General features: G+C 51.7%; 2 protein-coding genes across 6 annotated transcripts in view; one reads left to right on the forward strand and one right to left on the reverse strand.

The window, feature by feature from the left end:
* The window catches only part of SSH2 (slingshot protein phosphatase 2), a 71,733-nt gene extending 53,011 nt beyond the window's left edge, over positions 1–18,722 (reverse strand). Inside the window, exons 1-2 of one of the 2 annotated variants that reach the window (XM_046902623.1) lie at positions 17,781–18,000; positions 8,402–8,488 (exon numbers count right to left, since the gene is read on the reverse strand). In XM_046902623.1, coding sequence (XP_046758579.1) covers positions 8,402–8,413 — 12 coding nt within the window. In that variant the 5' untranslated portion in view covers positions 8,414–8,488; positions 17,781–18,000. Of the gene's footprint in view, positions 1–8,401; positions 8,489–17,780 lie in introns of both variants that reach the window. The other variant, XM_015296101.4, reaches the window with a different exon arrangement.
* EFCAB5 (EF-hand calcium binding domain 5) overlaps positions 16,703–18,841 on the forward strand; it is a 31,568-nt gene continuing 29,429 nt past the window's right edge. For all 4 annotated transcript variants that reach the window (XM_046902627.1, XM_046902629.1, XM_046902628.1 and 1 more), the window contains exon 1: positions 16,703–17,811. The gene's annotated coding sequence lies outside the window, so the exon portion shown is untranslated. The remainder of the gene's footprint in view (positions 17,812–18,841) is intronic.

Consider the following 18,841-nt stretch of genomic DNA (forward strand, 5'->3'; position numbering starts at 1 on the left):
TTCCTTATCCGAGAGTTCATCTTTCTGCTGGAGCTCAGGGATTTACACAAACTTCATCCAGATTGGGCCTCACTAAAAACTGCAGAAATAGCACTCCGGCATTTGGACACAAGAAGCTTCCAACTGGTACAAGAGTGAGGATGAGGAACAGCACGGCACAGCCTGCCACGCTACAGCACGAGCGCGGATTAAAAAGGAGATTACTGTCCATTGAATTGCTGCAGTGAAATAAGCCTGCCTGATGGGGAGTACAACAGCTTTTGCTTTAATCCCAGAGACGCTCCCAAGGGAAAACAAATCCCACAAACACTTCATATTGACATTAAAAATCCCTGCACCGCACAGAGCAGTGCATCATGGCACCTTGGTTGTCACCATCCAGACAGCTAAGAAAAAAACCTGGCATCTCCCTAACAGCCTCCTCTGACTTCTAGGCAGCTTTTCAGCACTGTACCGGCACAGGCAGACATCTGACATCACGAGGATCCTCTGCGAAATGCAGTGCTTCCCAGAGCCTTGAAGGTACCCCTTCAGTCTCCTTTTAGGCAAAGATAATGAAACTGTCCATCGGACATCCTGAAATCCACAGGGGTTCATTTCTACTTACAGCGATGGGATGAGCGTGAGAAAACTGACTGACCGTAACAGCTCCAGTTTGCATACCAGGCATTGCTGCTGATGTCAGAGGTACGGTTTGGGTGAGATCAAGTCAAAAACTCACACGTAGGCTGGTGAGTCCCAGGGCAGGGACAGGAGGGCACAGGGACGGCCCGGCTGCACAGGTTACCATGATGAGAACCCCATCACCAGGCGTGCACAAGAGGTGACCATCACAGAGGTGAAGCTGTCCCCACGTGGTTAGGAAGGATGGGCGCTCCACCAGCTTCTGGTTTAAGACAAAGCCCAGTTTCTCACTGGAATGGACAAATGTTAAGTGTGCTTTGAAAAGAAGGAGATATTTGGTTTTTGCTCCTCATGCTGAAGGACTATTTTAGGAGGAGGAGGAGGGTGGAAGGAAGGGAGGTACACGGTGAAGGGAAGGGTCTTTGTCTTGCAATCAATCAGCCATCTTCCTGTTAGCAACAAGTTCACAACTAACAGTAAGTTTGGGGGTTTGGTTTACACCTAGGTGCACACTCACAGCAGGCTCAGCTCGATCCCTGCAGCAGTTGTGTGCATTAAAAGCCAGGGAGCCATTCTCATGTAGGCACAGTTCAGCTCCACAGCTGTGACTCTTCCCATGGTCGCCGTAGGGTCGCTGAATAGAGCTAAATGCAAACCTCCCCTCGATGCAGTGAGCACTATGGAGGAGGTGGTGACACAACCAAACTTACAGCAGCAAGTACAATGGCAGCTCCTGCAATGGGGGTGGAAGGAAAACGAGAAAGGAAAATGAAGCTGAGGAGTAACAGGCGGCTTTCCAGAGTGGTCAAACACGAGCAGAGCTGAGCTGCACAATGACCGCCCCTTGACTTTTGTTATTTCTCCCAGCCAGCTCCTCCAAAAATCTGTTTGTTATTGTTTACTTGGGTATCTGTCCAAATTGCTGTGGGAGGAGAGAGGGAAAAAAAAGGCAATGCTGTCCAGCTCTTAATTCCTGCAGCCATCCAGCGCTCTTCATCTGTTAACGAACCAATGTCCTGTTTATTGCAACACTCTCCAGGGGCTGAAAGTTGAGAAAAACAGATCTTAATGAGACTCCAGCAAAGCGACCCAGTGCTATTTCTCCTTGGCCAGGACACACTTGCCTCTGCTGTTTATCCAGGCTAGCAGGGCAGCTCGGCCCCACATCTCCCCCCAGAGAGCAGGCGTTGGGTAAGCGGCACGCAGCCGGCAGCATCGCTCCTCAAATGCAAACCTCTGTGAAACATCACTGTGCCATAAAGGCCAGGCTGTGTCAGAAGCTGGAAGCAGCTGTCCATCCTCCCAGCCAGACGTCACAGCCCTCCGTGCTGCCCAGAACAGCTTCAAACAGAAGTGCCGTGCTGAAGGCAGAGGAAGGACATCAGCCTTGGCACAGGCTGGGTTTGCCTGACCCCTGCAGTTCAACAGATCCATTAGGTCTGTGGCCCTGCAGCACTCGGCTGTGTAATCCCAGCTCCTTTGTGCCATCTGTTGTCCCCTCAGCAGAGCAGCCATGCGCTCTCCCCAGTAACAGGGTGTGCTGATCCCCCCCCTTTCATCTTCCACCAACCCTGCAGACTACCAGGATCTTCCCCCAGGGGATGCACAACAGCACTGGTGGAAAAATATATGGGATGAGAGGAACGCTTTGGGACAAGGGTTGGGGATGCGAGAGGAGTGCAGGAGGCTGCAAGAGCTGAAGCCTACTGAAAGATGTTCTTAGAGCTGTGAGCACCTACACATCTTCTGGGAGCCAGGTTTAAGGTACCACCTAAGCACTCAGTGCTCTCAGTTTCTTCTTGTAAGGTATCAGCTATGAACAGTTCCCAGTCAATACATCGGCCTTCAGAAAAATGCCCTACATGCACACTGTGCTCCTAAGACCACTACCTTTAATACCACAGTATGCTGCAGGCCGGGGGGCTGTACTTCCAGCCCAGAGAATGGCTGCTCTCTGACCACAGGTTGGAAGTCAGTGACCGGCGGCTGCCTTGGGCTCCTTAATCCTTAAATCCCCACACTCTCTTCTTGAGGTTAATCCAGTTAAAACTTTCCCTTCCCTTTGGCCAGTGCCCTGAGTGAGCGGCTCAGGTATGCTGGGGCCCTTCCCAAAGGCTGTCCTGCCACGCAGCACAGCACAGGGCACATCTGAGTGCCCGAAATTAGGAGCAGGTAGGTGGGGGCAAACGGCGCTCCTTGGGGATTGGTGAAGTCAGCAGGAATCAATCCAAATCCCCGAGCCGCTTTCTGCCTTAAGATAACTGGAAACAGGTTTATGCTATGCTAGGGTAATGCAATCTTAAACCAGCGTAAGCCCCTGTGAAAATCCCGCTTTGGGAGGAGAGCAGAACTTGCCTTTGAGGTCACCTCTAAATAAGACGGCCATAGGGCACTGCTGGACTTGGAGTGGTAGAAGGAAACAGCCCCTACAGAAGCACACTGCCCATGGGCTGCCCAGCTCACGATGCTCTCCAGGCCATGCACTGCAGCCAGGGCTCAGAACATACGCTCTTTGTGCTCTGGTTCATTCACAAGCAAGAGGAGCACCAGTCTGGTTTTGAGGACTGTTTATCAGCATCATCCTTCAGCCTGCAGCAGGACGGGCAGCCCTGGGCAGGCAGTGAGCAGAGTGCTCATGGAGATAGCAGGGATGGGCTGAAGGGGGGGCAAAGCTGAGCCCAGTGCGTTCCTCAGTGCAGATATGGAAAGCCTCTGCTCTCTGGTGCCTACTTAAATGCTCGTTCTGAATGGCTGATTAGTCAGAAGTGGAATGCTTCTGCATTCATAGAGGAGCTATTTTAGGATTACATTATGCACTCTGCTTCCATTAATAGTTACATTTATAAAAAACAAAAACAAAACAAAGGCGTTACACCCAGCAATGCATTCACCTCAGCACGCTGCAGGGCTGTGCATACAAACACCCAGAGCACACAGCCCAACAAACCACACTTTGCTTCCCAGCTCCAGACACTGCCCAGCTGCAATGCTCTCCAAGTCCTGGTGGGATGAGTGGAATCCCCACACGCCCGGCCATGGACCCCAGGCTTAACCCCACCAAAGGCAGAGGGGCAGCTCTGGCCAAGCAGAGCCATCCAATGCACAACCACCAGATGCAAACAGTTCGGCCAAAATAAAGCCACAGCACAACAGCCCCCTCTACCCCCCCCCCCCCCCCCCCCCCCCCAACCACACACATTGTTTCTTCAAATAAATAAATAACACTTAAAAATGGTGGGTGCTGATATCCTCCGGGTCAACATACGTGCACAGCAACCGTAACTTCTCATCTCATGCTGACGACCACATCTGTACCACACATGTAAGCTGGGATCAAATAACACACCCTGCCCACATGTGTCTGTGACGACAGCCCTGCCCCGGTCCTCCCCCCGACACGTATGGGGCTGTAGCTGTGCCTGCAGAAGTTGCACACCGTGACCCATCTATCAGCTGTGACGTCCAGCTTTCCTCTGTCCTCCCCAGACGTGAGCTGCAGCATCAGCGCTCCATCACTGCGGCTTCCTAGGAGGGAGCCGTGCAGGAGCTCGAAAGGAAGCAGCAATGCCAGCACTTGGCGAAGCCGTGCAGCCAAGCTGTGTGCCAGCAGCACAAGGGATGGTATTTTAACGTTAAAGGAATCCATAATCTTGAAGGAGGGCAGGTTCAGAATGAGGAGTCGGTTTTCTGTCAGTCCTGCTTTTACTAGCAGATTTGTACAGGCTGTTTTGAAGGCCAAAGCAGTCAAATCCAAAAGGTACACGTATAACGAATCTCATTAAAACCAGAACAGGTCAGTCCTCCGATGAACTTAAGCTGTAGATCCTCCTAATGCGCTTGAGGAGAGCTTGGCTGACCAGCCAAATGAGAAGGGATCCCTCAGCTGACATCCGCATCTCCTGAGCCAAGAGGAAATACTGCTGGGGCCACGCAAAGCAAGCTGAGGGTTTCAACCTTTGGGTTTTTTAATGCAAGCATGAAGAGCAAGCAGAATCCTCAAGCGTGAAGCAATAAGTACTGGAGGGAGAGCTGAAAACAAGGCTCAGCTTGGAGGAAAGAAGGTGCCACAAAAAACCACTGGATTAATCCAAGGGTGCAGGCAATGCAGCGCAGCAGCACACACACATACCAACAGCAGGTCTCTATACAACAGCAGGGCTGGAAGCTGGACATAACTTCATTAACAGCATTTTTTGCTGCTTGGAAATGTCAGTCACTGTGGAGGAGCCCCCCCCCAGCCCCAGCCTCGCTCCCCAGCTCCAGACACAGCAGGAACACAGCACAGCCCGCACTGCTACAGACAAACACATGGCTGCAGTCACAGGAGCACATTCTTTGGGGCTCCTGAACCATCACATGACAAGCATCACAAGAAGCCAATTTACTAAATAATTTCAACTTGGAGAAATTAAAAAAATCAAAGCTATTATTATGGAAATCCCTTGGAAGTGGGGAGCTGCACATGCACAGCAAGATCAGCTCTGGTGTTATCTGAAACTTTTGCTTTTTAACGTAAACATATCAGCTTGGAAGCCCCTAACACAGACCTGCAGTTACACAGCTTACAGCCAGCACTCACTGAAGACCTCCACCATCAGCCTCCCAAGAACAACCAGCTGCATTGTTTCATTGAGACTTAAGCTATATTTTTTCTGATTCCTGGAAAGGCAGCTTGTTCATCTGCTATGTAGCATGGAGTGACCTCCTTCTTAATGAGTAAATAAGCAGACCCAAGAGGACACGCAATGCATGGTCATTTCCTTAGCCATCAAGATGCACTGACAGCTACTCAGAAGAAAGCACGCTGCTTCCCATGCCAACCATATAAAGGAAAATAAAAGCAGAACTGCTTCTCAAGAGGAAGGCACCGTGTAAAGCAATTTCCACACCTGCACCGTCTGTATTGATTTCTGCACCAGGACAAAGGAATTTGCTTTCTGTCTCATAAGAACCATTTCCACTCGAGACCTCAAATCGGCATTAGCATTTTATCTCGACATTTTTATCAGAGATCGGCCCAGTCCGGGGGCTGTGCTCCACATTCAGGGATGCTGAAGGCTTTGGATTGTATAAGAAGGTTACAGTGAGCCACAGGGCCACTATCAAACAGATCGCTGCAGACTCATCCTTGGGATTAAGTCATCTCTATTTACGAGCCCTTATGCGATGATCTGTCTATTACAGAGCGTAAGTACTGCATGAAAGCCTCTTCAAGGCCTCCACCACCATCTGTGAATTACATTATTAACCATGGTATGAACTTCCGAGGAGCATCTGCTTCCCTCCCCGCCCCCTCCTGCAGGCGCTGGCAGGGCTCTCAGGGCTGCAGGCAGGCTGGGCTCCTCGCCTGCCCTTGGGCAGCACGGGGTGCAGCTCAGCTCTGCACATCCACACCCCGCACGCATCCTGAACAACCCTCGGACGTGTGTACGGCAGGAGCTCTGCTGGGAAAGGCTGACGTTCATTTCATCACTTTGCAGAGACAACATCTGAAGGATGCTGCTGACGTAGTGCTGCAGAACACGGTGAGGGGCTGGCAGACCCAGCTTCTGAGGCACACCTCTGGGAGGTGACGGAAACAGGCAGCAGCCATTCAGCCACTGCGAGTAGTTGCTGCTGCAGCTGACACGCTGGGTGTGAATAAGCGTTCTGTCATCCCAAACCTCCTCCCCACTGAGGATGTTTCAGGAACTCACTCTGGAAACGTGCCAGCTTCCTGTAATCAGGCAGCAGGAAGGGATCCCATCACCCCGGGTGTCAGAGCTCAGCGCCAGCACCACGCGGCATCACTTACCCTTACAGGAGCAGCACTCTTCCTATCTCACTTGCTACTGCTTGCTCTTCAAACTGAGCTCCGTCCCTTGCTCAGCGCTTCTTTAAGAGCTTCTCCTCAGTTTAACTTCCTATGCAAAACCTCAGTGTTTTTTCCAACTCAGTTCTTGAGTTGGTTACAGACAGCAGTGCAGGCAGCACTGTTAGAGCCCTGTGAGATACATTGTCTTCCTCTGTCCTAGCAGCGATATTTCTTGAAAGAGAAGAGCAATGTTATGGCCAGCTCAATAAAGACTTCCATTCAGCAGGGATCTCCAGTGCAAGCAGTCCTGCAACGTGCAATAACAAGCAGAAAATACTGCAGGGTTGGGGGGAAGGGGGAGAAAAATGACATTGTTTTGGGACAAATTCGCAGGAACCCTTCTGCTGACGTACTGGTTCTCTAATTCCCATGCTTAGAAAAATAAACGTCAAGTCAGGTATGCATTGATACGCTCAGACACCAGCAATTAAGACATACTCCTATTATGACTACAGGTAAATGCTTAATGCATTGAAGCCTCCCAAACAATGGACGGGTGTATCCAGGGTCACTGTCATTCCCTCGTGCTGCCTGAACGCTCTGTGCAGGTCGAGGAAGTCTGCCATTACTGCTGACCTGGAGCTGGAGGAGGTGAGGAAGCTCAGCACATGCAACTTGCCTCCAGGACAGTCGTGCCAGGTTTTAATATGCGTTTGGTGATGACTGGCTGCTGTAGGCTGGATAGCAGGGCAGGCTTAAGCTGAACCACTGCCCAGGCTCCTGAGAAGGGACGTAGCTGGGTTTTTATGTAGCCATTTAAACAAGACAAGAGTCATTAAAAAAAAAAAAAAACCTAAGTCTTATGAGTGGTTTTAGAAGGCCTGCTTAATAGTCAAGTCCCAAACTCTTATTCCCCTATAACTTCATGGGAGAGGGAGAAGAAAAGTCAAGGAACTCGGCAAGTCTTATGGCATGTTAGTGCCCATAGGGATGGGCTCTGCCAGCCCAGCTCCCACCACACAGCAGCAGCAGGGCATCCTACCGAGAGCACCTCGGGGTTCCAGCACTAACACTTAAATGACAGCAGCTAGCACTGAAATGAGCTCCCGTCGTTCGAACAGTAAGTGCAGGTGATCATGTAATCAAATTAGCTAATTCTATGCTAAATCACTGCATTGAATATCACCCAATGAGCTCATTTTTGGAGGCAGTTCAACGCCTCACTTCTAGGACTGATGTCAGCGTCACATGCTTGGAGAGGATCAGCCTGCAGCTGGATATTTTAAAGCCTCCTATTGGGAGCACAGAAAAAGTCAGTGGATTTCAGCAGCATCAACTAATGAATTTGTGTTTCATCACAACAATTTAGTCACCAGACCCAGATGTCAACGTCCCTGTGGGAATACTGCAGAGGTTCCCCTTCCCTCTGGGCCACTAGATGGAAGATGAAGAGTGCAACAACATTCTGGTTTCAATGGAGAAAGCTGTGTTTCAACAGAAAGGAAGTGAACAGAAAGACGAGGAAACAGGAAACTCTCACTGACTCTGAGTGGCTTGTGATAAAGTGATTACTCATTGGCAGACTACACCAGAACTGGTACAACAAATAAATCACAGCAGAGCAAGAGGTGCTGAGCATCGGGAGCACAAACACTTCACTCAGGGACATTCAGCCCTACACTCAAACCCCACTCAACTCACAAATCAACAGTGAAGTCGTATTTGAATTGGCCATAACAGGGCTGGCAATGTTTGACAGCAGTGGCAAGTGCTCATGCAGTACTGGTGAAGTCTCCCACGCTGATACTCACTGCTTGCACTCTTCCAACAGCTACAAACAGATCTGCACGACACAAATAAGCAGTGTCTTCATTGTGCAACCGCATGCGACCTTTCCAGGGAACAACAATGCTCCAACACAAGTGCTGTGTGCACCAGGGTGCAGAGTGGGTGGTGGGAGTGTCGTCAGAAAGCACCGCTTACCTCCACGCCCATTGACTTCAGTGGAAGGCTATATAGGAAAAGCCTCTGAAGACGCAGTGCTCCCTAACCCACGGCGCTGTCCATACGCTATACTCAAGAAAGAGACAAAACAAAAGAAACCACAGAAGTGAAGCAGCATGAAATCGTATCCTCCTCTTTCCTTTCCTGAAGGCTCTCGCGGTCCCCACGCCAGCTAGCAGACCATACACCCTTCAGAGCCCCTCACCGCGCTGCCTGAGCCTCTTCCATCCTCACAGCATAGGATGAGCACGATGCAAATAACTTACAGCACGCTCACACTGCTCCCAGGAGACCTTGCATGAAGATGCCTTAAAGCTCACGCTCTGCTCCACGGAGTTCAGTGAGGCTAGCTGGGTTAACCAGGGCTGCATGGACACAGCCAGCCCTCGTGAGCAGTGCCTCACCACGGTGAAGGCTCCCGGGAGCCCCACATACAGGGCCATGTCAGGCACTCTGCCTGCACCATGTGAACCCACAGGTGAATAAACATGTTTGGTGAGCAGACTGCAGCTGGGGCTGGGGAGACTTAATACAAATGACACAAAGTACCACTCCAAAATCACTTCAATTAACTCCCAGAGGCTCAGACTCACCGGCAGACTGCTCTTCTCATCCTGGGCATTCAGTCAAAGAAACAAGAGACCAATGGAAATAACCAGGTCCTCACTTTGCTACTTGTGGCTCACTACGATATCCTCTCATTTTACAACAAGGCCTATAAATTCGGTACCTTGAAGGTTTAAGTGAGCAGAACGCAGCCTTAATTCCAAACTACCCCATTTTCAGGCACAGCTCCTCCGCACAGAGCCCGGTTTTTGCAGAGGTTTGCAGCTATTTGGCAGTTAGATGTAGCCTGGACCGGGCTGTACTTTAATTTTAGACTTAATGTAGCATGTACTCTCAGAAAGGTTTACAATGCAGCCTTTTGTAGTTAACTTGCTCTGAGCTGGGCCACTGCCAGGTTGTTATCAATGACATTTTAAAGCAGATGAATGAAGTTCTTATGTATGGTGACAAGCAGAATTGTGATATGGCACATGCACACACTGAAAGAAGAGAGCTCGCTATTAGTTTGTCAGGTTAATAAATAAATAGCAATTTCATGAATCAAACCCCTTTATTAGGAAACAAAAGAACAGAATTAATATTTATAAAGCTTTAGAGCACCCTTTAAAACACCATCAGTCTATTTCAGTCAGAGCCACCACCGTGTGTGAAAGATTCTTGGGAGCAGCTTCCCCTCCTGATGCTGCGATGGGGGCAGTGCCAAAGGCTGAGCAGTGGTGCTGCAGCACTGAGCTGCTGGGACCGAGCTGTGGTCAGAGCAGAGGGCCGCACGCCGGCAATGCTGGCTGCCATCAGAACTCAGCTGGGAGACCCCTTTGTGTCCCCACCCCTGCAGGAAGGCCCTCTGCTCACCCACTGCTGATGCACCTCGAGAGCTTCGGGGCTTTTCAGCATTTCCCACAGCGCATGCAAAGCAGGATTCACATCAAAGCAGAGTTCAAGAAGAGTCAAATATGTCCAGGATGTACTGCTTCACAGCGACTGCACCAAGTTCTGACAACAGACTGCTCCTCCCCTTGGGCTATCTTCACACCAACCCTCCGTGGTTTGAGACGTTCTCTCCTAAAACCAAACTTGTAAGTTTAAACTTCATGAAATCTCAGCCTGTTTTACTATTTTTAAATGAGGCGCATCTCAAGTTTAAAAACCAAGACACGAGCACTTCCTCCAGCTTCTTTTGCGTCAAGCCATCTTCAGCACAAACTCTAACCAGACACCAAGCTTTCCCCTCTCCTCAAGAGAACATCAAACCATTCTTCCTTCCTTGTAGGAGAGCCAGACAGAAACTGTCCCGAAATAACCGTCTCAGCATCTACACACACCAACACCTCGCAGTTGCACAGAGCTCCCTGCAGACTGGAGCGGTTGCTGGTGTACGTGTAAGGGAAGAACTCCACTCCAAAGAGCCCAAGTGTGGGCTGCAGGAGACTGGCACAGCTGAAGGCACACGTTGAGAGCGGGGATCTGCAGAGCATGTGACAAACGCTCGCTCTCCTCTGTGCAAACGATCCCAGTCGTACTCTCAGTGTTAGCTGATAATGCCTCCCTTGCCTGACAGTTTCTGTAACGAAGCCCAACTTTAGGGAAGGCATCTGAAAATATGCTGTGCTCACTGTTCTGCCCCCAGGCCTTCCATTTAAGGCTCAGGTGCACGGGAGAGGCCAACTGATCTGCAGCACCTCGGTGAGGAGCCTCCCCAGGCAGCAGCAGCAGCTGACAAGCAGCCAGAGATAACACAGACATGGATTTCTACGTCCAGCTGTACTGAGCAGCAGTACCAGACCTGACCCATACCAGAGTGGAACCAAATGTCTGGAGATTCATTGGAAAGCTCAAGTTCAGGCTTGAATATCTTTTAATTGTTGTGAGAGCAACCAAAATATCACCAAGAAGGAAGAAATGTCAACAAGCAGCAAACAACAGGTTGATCTGTTTCACTTCTCTTTCTGAAGTCCTAAGCCGGCTACCCCACCTAAGCACAACTCAGCTGCAAACAAAAGCAGAGGAAACTCCCACCAGCAAAACTCGCTGCATGTTACATAAGAAAAAATGCTTCTTTGGGAAGTGAATTAAGTCTTTGTCAGCCATGCTGCAATTTCAGAAGGCAAAAGAGATCTCTGCCGTTTCAGGGCTCACACTCCAACGAGCTGCCGTATTCTTGCTGTCCTGGGTAACTGTTTAATACCACTTTTTGAAGCACTGTGTTTAAATCCAAAGCATCACTGAAGAGCATGCCCAGATTTGCGTCCTTAAATTATTTCATACCATCCAGGAGGACTGAAGAAAGGAAAACTATCAACAAAAAAGGATTAGAACGGACAAATAAGAAAAAGACTCAATCTCTGTTCCAGAAACATGAAAGGGCTGGTCCTGCATCAGCAGGAAGATTCAGGCTACCTCCAAAGCTCTCCTTCAGAAGCACAGCACTTCACACATGCACAGCACATGCCCTAAGCCCTCCCTCTCATCATCACACTAAAAGGCATAAAGATGAAAAGCCTGAAGTGTTTTTTGTCCTTTCTTTTTCCCTAAAGAATCTAATATACACATTCCTCAGATGTCAGCCAATGAAGGTAAGCCAAGCCAGCTGAACGAGTCTTAAAAGTTCTCACACTAATGCTAAATGTGATAGTTCTGTACATCAAAACAGAAGGGACACGGCAGCAGCCAGCTAGAGTAATTGGACCTTGCATTCCCTTGTAAGAGGACTTGCTTTCCACATTAAGAATCCATTTCTCAGATATGGCATACAGTTAAAAGTTGAAGACAAAGGTGTCCAGCTCAGCAGCTTTTGCAGTTTTGCTAAGGAGGCCTTGAGAGCTAAGAAGTGAAAGCAGTAACCCTCAACAAAAGCCTCCTGCTGCCACTCTCACCTACCTGCTTCTTGTGCTTGAGAGAGAAGGCAAACTTGTGCTTGGAGCCTGTCCTGACCTCCCGCTGGGGTATCCCACCCCAACAACACAAAGCCACTTACAGAAGACGAACAGAAGCAGCTTGCAGATCGTCTCCTAATGGGACAGTATCACACACCAACTGCTGCTGGAAGCGTGTTAGAGCCCACTGAGGAGAGACAACAAACGACCAGATGGATCCGCAGCATGGAGGAGTTCGGCTGGGGTCTTCTGCCATACAGATGCTACTTCCTCTCACCTCAGAGTGGCTCTTGGCTCACCTCACTGGGCTGTGGGCTGGAGGCGAGCTGTGCAACAAGAGCCTGGATCACAAATCCCACACTCACTTCCCAGAGATGCACTCTGTGTGCTGCCCTCGGGGCAATGAAAAGATCGGGCATCCAAACCGCCTCCTGAGCCCAGCACAGGGACACGATGATCTGTGATAAAACAGTTATTTCAAAACAGGACAGATTAAACTTCTTGTGCTGAAGTAACCAAAGGCACTACAATATTTAAGCTGCAGCCTTAAGTACCCCACTAATTTCACCCTGCAATGGTCTGCACTGACGCTGTAATTTCTTCACTGAAGCCTCAGCTGAGGAGTTCCTTGGGAGAAGGAGGAGCAGTAGTACGCCCAAAAGCAGCGAGCAGGCACAAGCAAAACACATCTCAGCAAGTGCCATGGGCATTTCATTTACCAAGGCCATAAGAAGTTCACGTCACAGGGTATTTGCCAGGAGTTTCATGATTGCTGGCATACACAACAAGGGTGCGTCTCACCATGGAAGCAACAAGCTGCTTAGAGGCGTGACTCATCCTACAGCAACGTTCTGTGCCTTCTGATTGAGTCTGCACTGAGCAACACTGATAAGATGCATACCCAGAGCAATCCCACTTGGGCAAAAAGCTATTGATACATACAGAGCCTGCCCGAATGGTAAAGCACACAGACACTGCAGGGTTACACTGCTGCAATAAGGCATTCTGTAGGTGGTTCTGGGACCTAATGGGTTTGTACAGCCCAACTCAGAAATGCAAATGTGGTTTTAGCCTTCATCGTTTTTTATCCCTTGAAGCAGAACCCTCCAGAGGAACAGCTTCCAGCCAATGGATTAGCAATTCTGTTTCTCTTGTCCAAATTCCCAACTACTTCTAATAGATACCTATTTCTTCCTTTGCTTCCGAGATCCCTTTACAGTCCCATTGACACGTGCATTACTCTCATTACCTAATATATTAAAAGGATACTCAAATCAATGCAACAGAAATGAGGCTCTTGTTAAATTCCCAAGCTGAACTGAACAGCTCAGAGACTCGGAGCAGGCAGCTGACAAAAGTGCTGCCTTCATGTTGCCAGGCCAGCTTACACAAAGCAAGCACCGGTCAGAGAACAAGAGCAGCACAGCACATACCTATTGCTAAAGGGATCTGCAAGGGTCAGGCTTCAAGACAGTGAAAGCTTTAAGTCAGTTGAGCTCTAGAAACATGGGAGCATTTCTGAAGCCTGCTGCCCATGACAGCCTCGCAAGGACAGCGAGAGCTCCCAGCACTGCTCTGCACAGAGCTGCCTTACCTCAGCAGGGCCGAGTCACACCTGGTGCTGGGAGGACGTGGTTTGTTGTGACTGCAGATGAAGCCTTGAGCTGCGGGCTGTGAGCAGGGAGCAGCTCCACAGAGCTGAGCTGCCCAAAGGCTATTTTCTGTCTCTGGAAATTTCCCAAGACACGAGAGTTGCAGCTATAGATCTCTCAGGATTTCATTTCAAGGAAGTGGAAATCCTCAGTCAGTGCCCTCTCACACCAAGATACCTCCAGCAGATCGCCGCTTGAATGGCAGCCTTCATTCACACAGCACTTAATGTTTCAGTGGCTCAGAACAACAGCAGATCCCACACAGCAGCCCGACCCCTCGGCCTCCGATGGCTGCTCTGACAGCAAGGATCACAGCGGGCAGACAGGGACTCATTACAGCATCACACCCCATCTGCATTTTTAAACAACTTTTCTTCCCCAGCACACGTGCTGCAGCTCAAGAGGAGATCAGTGCAGTGCACGTTCCACTCTCTGCTTCCATTTACCTTCGGATTATGAAAGATGCAACTTTGATATCTGAAATGCCACAAACAGCACCACAGCCCAAGGAAAAGGCAAAATCAGTACCAAGACAAAACTTCCTTCAACGCTGAAGTAAAGTGAGCAGGCAATAGAAAAAGGCTGAGCTGCCCACCAAGAGCTGACTGCTGTGCCACTGCTTCTTTGGGCTGCACTTCACGGGGCATGACAACAATACTCCAAAGCTGACAACGTGTAAAGCAGCGCCCCAGGAAACAGCAGCGAGGAGGAGGACACAGCAGCTGCCAGCTTTGCAAAGAAACCTCATAGTAAACTAATAAGAAGCACGAGAGTAAAAGGTATTTTATATTCAGCATGCCCTTGAAGTCAGTAAGTTTTCATTAGGAAGACTAAAATTCATCAGTTGGCAAAAAACAATGAGTGAGAGATGGGAGCATCTTTAAAGGAGGCATTGCTCGGCCTACTCAATGCTTCATAGGAGAGAACTGCTCTCCTCGCCAGGCTGCAGTCCCCTCCATAACCTTACGTAAGCAGAAGTTACAAGATCTTAACTAATTCAAATGGGACTTCTCTCAGTCACTGACAAGTCTTCCTCTGACACAGAACTCCCAATTACCACGTTGTTTAATAGTAATTGCAGCACCAGAGGTGGAGACGTGTTATATTTAGCCGAAGCATAAATAAGCAGGAAAATATTTCCTGTGTGCTCCAGCAGCAAAACACGACAGAGACCCTCAGACACATGTGCAGGGCTGTGCTTCCTGCAGGCTGCTCCCCCGGGATGAAGGAGGGGAAGTCAAATGGTTTGCTTTCATCTGCTTTAAACTCTTTTTTTTCCTTTTTTTAAGCCGTGCATTTTAGAGCTCTATAGGCAGTACAGCCCCTCTTCTGGGTCAGTCTCTCCCTTCCAATAGAGCATATTGTGTCCCTGAGGGTAGGGAAGACGAGCAAGCTGGGAGAGCAGCAAGGGCCAGATTGCCTGCCCAGCTTCTTCCCTTCAGAGCAGATAAGCGTTAGGCTGAGGAATGCCAGCACTTAAAAGGAATCACAGCTTTTGTTCTGCAGAACCGTGCATAAAAGTAATTAAAAAGGACGAGTTTCAGTATATTATATCCCAACACAGACCAGAAGTCTACAAAGAGCCTGAGAGCCGTTTTCTTCGGTTGGCATCAGCAGGATGGCACCGATGTGATGCTCCTGGTGGACGGGGGACCCGACAACCTGCGGGGCCTCAGCCAGCAGCGCTCACAGCACTTGGAGGCACGCAGCTTCCACCAGCTCCTCCGTGCTGCACCGCACTGCCCGCATGCAGCCAGCCGCTGGGCATGGATGGCCGCGTGGCTGCTGTGCCCAGCCTCACTATGGAGATAGCCCAGGTTTGTCAGAGAGCAGAACGTGTGCAGCTTCACAGGAACAGAGAGCTCATTGCTTAGAGATACGAGCAGCTCAATTAACTTAAGTATTTGTTTACATGCCAGTTTAACAGCTGTCTTGGACAACAATGCAGCCCAAGCAGAGTCGCTTATTCCCTTTTAAAATGCGAGTTCTTGTTTAAACAGAGAAAACACTTCCCTTCTTTCCCACTCCTATGGGACAGGTTTCTTCACCTCACTCCAGCAGAGCTCTGACTGCAAACCTGAGCAGCAGCTGTGGGCAAGGTGTTTTATCCCACTGCTTTTGCTCATGAGACCACTGTGCCCACCGCTGTATGCTGCTACCAGGGCCCCTCCTTCACTTGGACACACATCCTTCTTCTCCTGAAGGGAGCAAACAGCCACTACACACACAGCATTAAGACAAAGCTGACTTTGCAGCACAGACTTCGGCCCCAGCAGCCCCTCTCCAACTCCTGGCACCTGCACTTTCCTGCAGTCCTGCCCTCCACCACCAGCCTGAAATGAAAGCTCATGAGATGCTCCATGGCAATGAGAACAGGATAAAGGCCTATAAATAAAAGCCATCCAATTTCAGAGCGATTCAGATCAGCTATTCCCCTGCATCCATAAAAGCCAATTATAACTGTTTATAGGGCATGCTTAATGCAAGAAATCAGTTTAAGGACATCAGTTTCACCCTTTCTCCTTGCCTGAAAATCTTACCTCTAAAGAGGGAAGAAAAAAATCAAGCAATTTAAAAGAGAATCCATTTCTGTCCTCAAAGTTCTTTTAACCTGGGTACTGAACCAGACACAGCCATACACGGTTAGCTTACTTTCTTTTTTCTTGCTCACAATTTAACCAGTAAATTTCCAGCAGTTATCAGACAGTCTTCCTTCAGATACAGCACGGGTCAGGCAGCACGACAGAGCCTCACACCTCCCACAGAAATCACTGAGCAAGATGAACTCCCTTTCAAAAAGGAAACTCTGAGGTGCAGTTATCAGCACATATAGAAGCTGCCACAGTTTACAGCAGAGTCGTCGAAATAATTTCACGTAACACTGAAAGATTCAAGGCCCCGTATTACAGCCACCCATAAGACAGGCAGCCTTGCACAGCCCTCAGGAGGGCTCAGAAGGCGCCTGCCCTGCTCACCAGGCCTTGGCAGCCTCAGAAGGACCATGTGAAACGACACTGGAAGTTCCCACTAATGAAACAGCTCAGCGATGGGGGCGAGAGGACACAGAAGCTGAACGAGGCGCTGACAGAGGGGTGAAGAACCAACCGACTGCAGCCACTGAGCGGGGCTAACAGGGCAGGCCAGCCCCACTGCGCGGCCAGGAAGCTGCCACAGGAAATGCAGAAGTTGAGAAGTGCACTGGACAGCAGTTAAGGACGGAACGTGAGGAGCATCGTTTGCACTTCAAACCGCGAGAAAAGCCTGAGAAAGGAAAGAATTATGAGAAGCAAAACCAGCTGAGGAAAGCAGTGCCACGCTTGTGTCCGTATGGGCACGAAGGATTTGCGGTGGTACAGATCACATCTGAGGGCTGAGAGATTGGGGGAAGAGCACGAAGACACTGAGAGCTGAGTTCTACGGATGTATATGGGGCTAATTGCTCCTCTGTACTGAATATTTAACAAAGGGAGGCACTGCACATCCAGGTGGAAGCAGTGAGGATGCCAAGAGGGACCCATCCTTGCAATGAGAGGTCTTAAATGCAGGAAACTCGTGGGAAAAGGAGGGCTGTGGAGGTAAGGCAGTCAGAAGGGGAAGCGGCCTCCGAAGTAATGCAATGCATTAACACCGACAGCGAGGCGAGGCGAGTGGAAATTAAACGGCGTTGGTAAATAAACGTATGTTATGAGAGACGCGGGGGTGAGATGAGGAGAAAGGAACCAAAGCAGCGCTGCCGGGCAGCGGCTCCACCACACAGCGAGCAGCGCTGGCAGGGCGGGCGGCTCTGCCCCCCTCCATGGGAGCAACGGGGATGTATTCCAACCCCCGACCCCACAGCGCTACGGGGAAGGAAAAAGAAAATCAACAGCAGAAGCCGCGTCTCTTCCCGTTGGAGGGGCCGGGCGGCGCGGATACCCAGAGGTGCTGTCAGATGGAATCGCCTCAGCGCGCCCTGCCCGCTCCCCGCCTCTCCCACCGCACACCGCGGACGCCGAACGCAGCCGGCTGCGCTGCGGGGCCGCGGGCGGGGCAGGGAATCCCGCTCCCCTCAGCCCGAGGGCTCCCCGCGGCCTGCCGAAGTGCCGCCCCGGCTCTCCCCCGGCTCTGCCCCGCGAGGCCCCGCGCTTCGCACGGCGCTGCCCGGCCCGGCGGGGCCGCGGCTCGGGGCGCGCGAGAAGCCCGGCGCATGCGCAGCGCCGCGCTCCGGACCCCCAACGGCCGCCACCGACCGCCGCGCTCCCCTCGGCGCAGGGCGGGCGGACTCACCGAGGCGCAGGGGCTGGAGGTGGCGCTGGGGGTAGGCGAGCGCTGCACCGTGACCAGAGCCATCGAGGAGCGGCGGCGGAGCCACCCGGCCGGCCGGCGGGGGCCTTTACTCCATGGCGGGCGGGGAGGAGGGGGGGGGTGGGGGGGGGGGAGCGGAGGTGGCGCGGCGCCGGCCGCAGGGGGCAGCAGCTCCACGCGCGCCGACGGCCGCTCGCCGACTGAGGCGCGCTGGGGCCGGGCCGGCCGGGCACAATGAGGGGCAGGGCGCATGCGCGAGCTGTCAGCGCGGCGCCGCCTCTGGGGGCGGTTAACCCGTGAGGCGCCGGTGTGCGTGAGGGAGCGTGTGTGTGGCGGCGCTGCCTCGGGGCGGAGAGCTCCTTCAGGACCGAAAACGGCTTGTAATTCTTCTTTATACATCGGCGTCCAAGCAAAAAGCTCGTCTGATGAGTACGCGTGACGTCTGAAGCACTAAGATACGTCCAGAGTGCGATGTTGCCGGGCAGATTGGGGTCTGAGACAAAGGCCCGACGCTTTCAAGCCCAGGGGAGACCCCATCGGCCCCACAGCGCCCTGAGAGCAGGCGGGAGCGAGCTGCGGTCGGCTCTGCTCCCAGTAACAGCAGCAGCACGAGAGGGCATGGCCTTAAACTGCACCGGGGGGTCAGGTTGGGTACCGGGGGCGGTGATGGAGCGCCACGGGCGGCCCGGGGGGGCGGCGGGGATCTCTGCCCTCGGAGGTGCTGAGGAGCGGCGGGGATGTGGCGCCGAGGGCCGCGGACAGGCGGGGCGGGTTGGGGATCGGAGAGCTCTTTTCCAACCGGAACGGCTCTGTGATTTGACGCGGGGTTCCGGCCTGCCGCTCCCACCCCGCCGGCTGCCCGGCATCTGATGGGAGCTCTGCGCCCGGACCGCGGGAGCCGTTCAGCGTGAGGGGGTCCCGCCCGGCAGCGCCCCGCAGTCCGGCTCGGTCAGGCTCGGTCAGGCCGGGCCGCCTGGCGCCCCCTGGCGGTTGGGCGGTGCTGCGGCGGAGCGGCGCTCCCGAGGGGGCGGCACGGCCGGGTG

The sequence above is a fragment of the Gallus gallus genome, chromosome 19 (genome assembly GCF_016699485.2).
Source record: "Gallus gallus isolate bGalGal1 chromosome 19, bGalGal1.mat.broiler.GRCg7b, whole genome shotgun sequence".
Taxonomy (NCBI): Eukaryota; Metazoa; Chordata; class Aves; order Galliformes; family Phasianidae; genus Gallus; species Gallus gallus.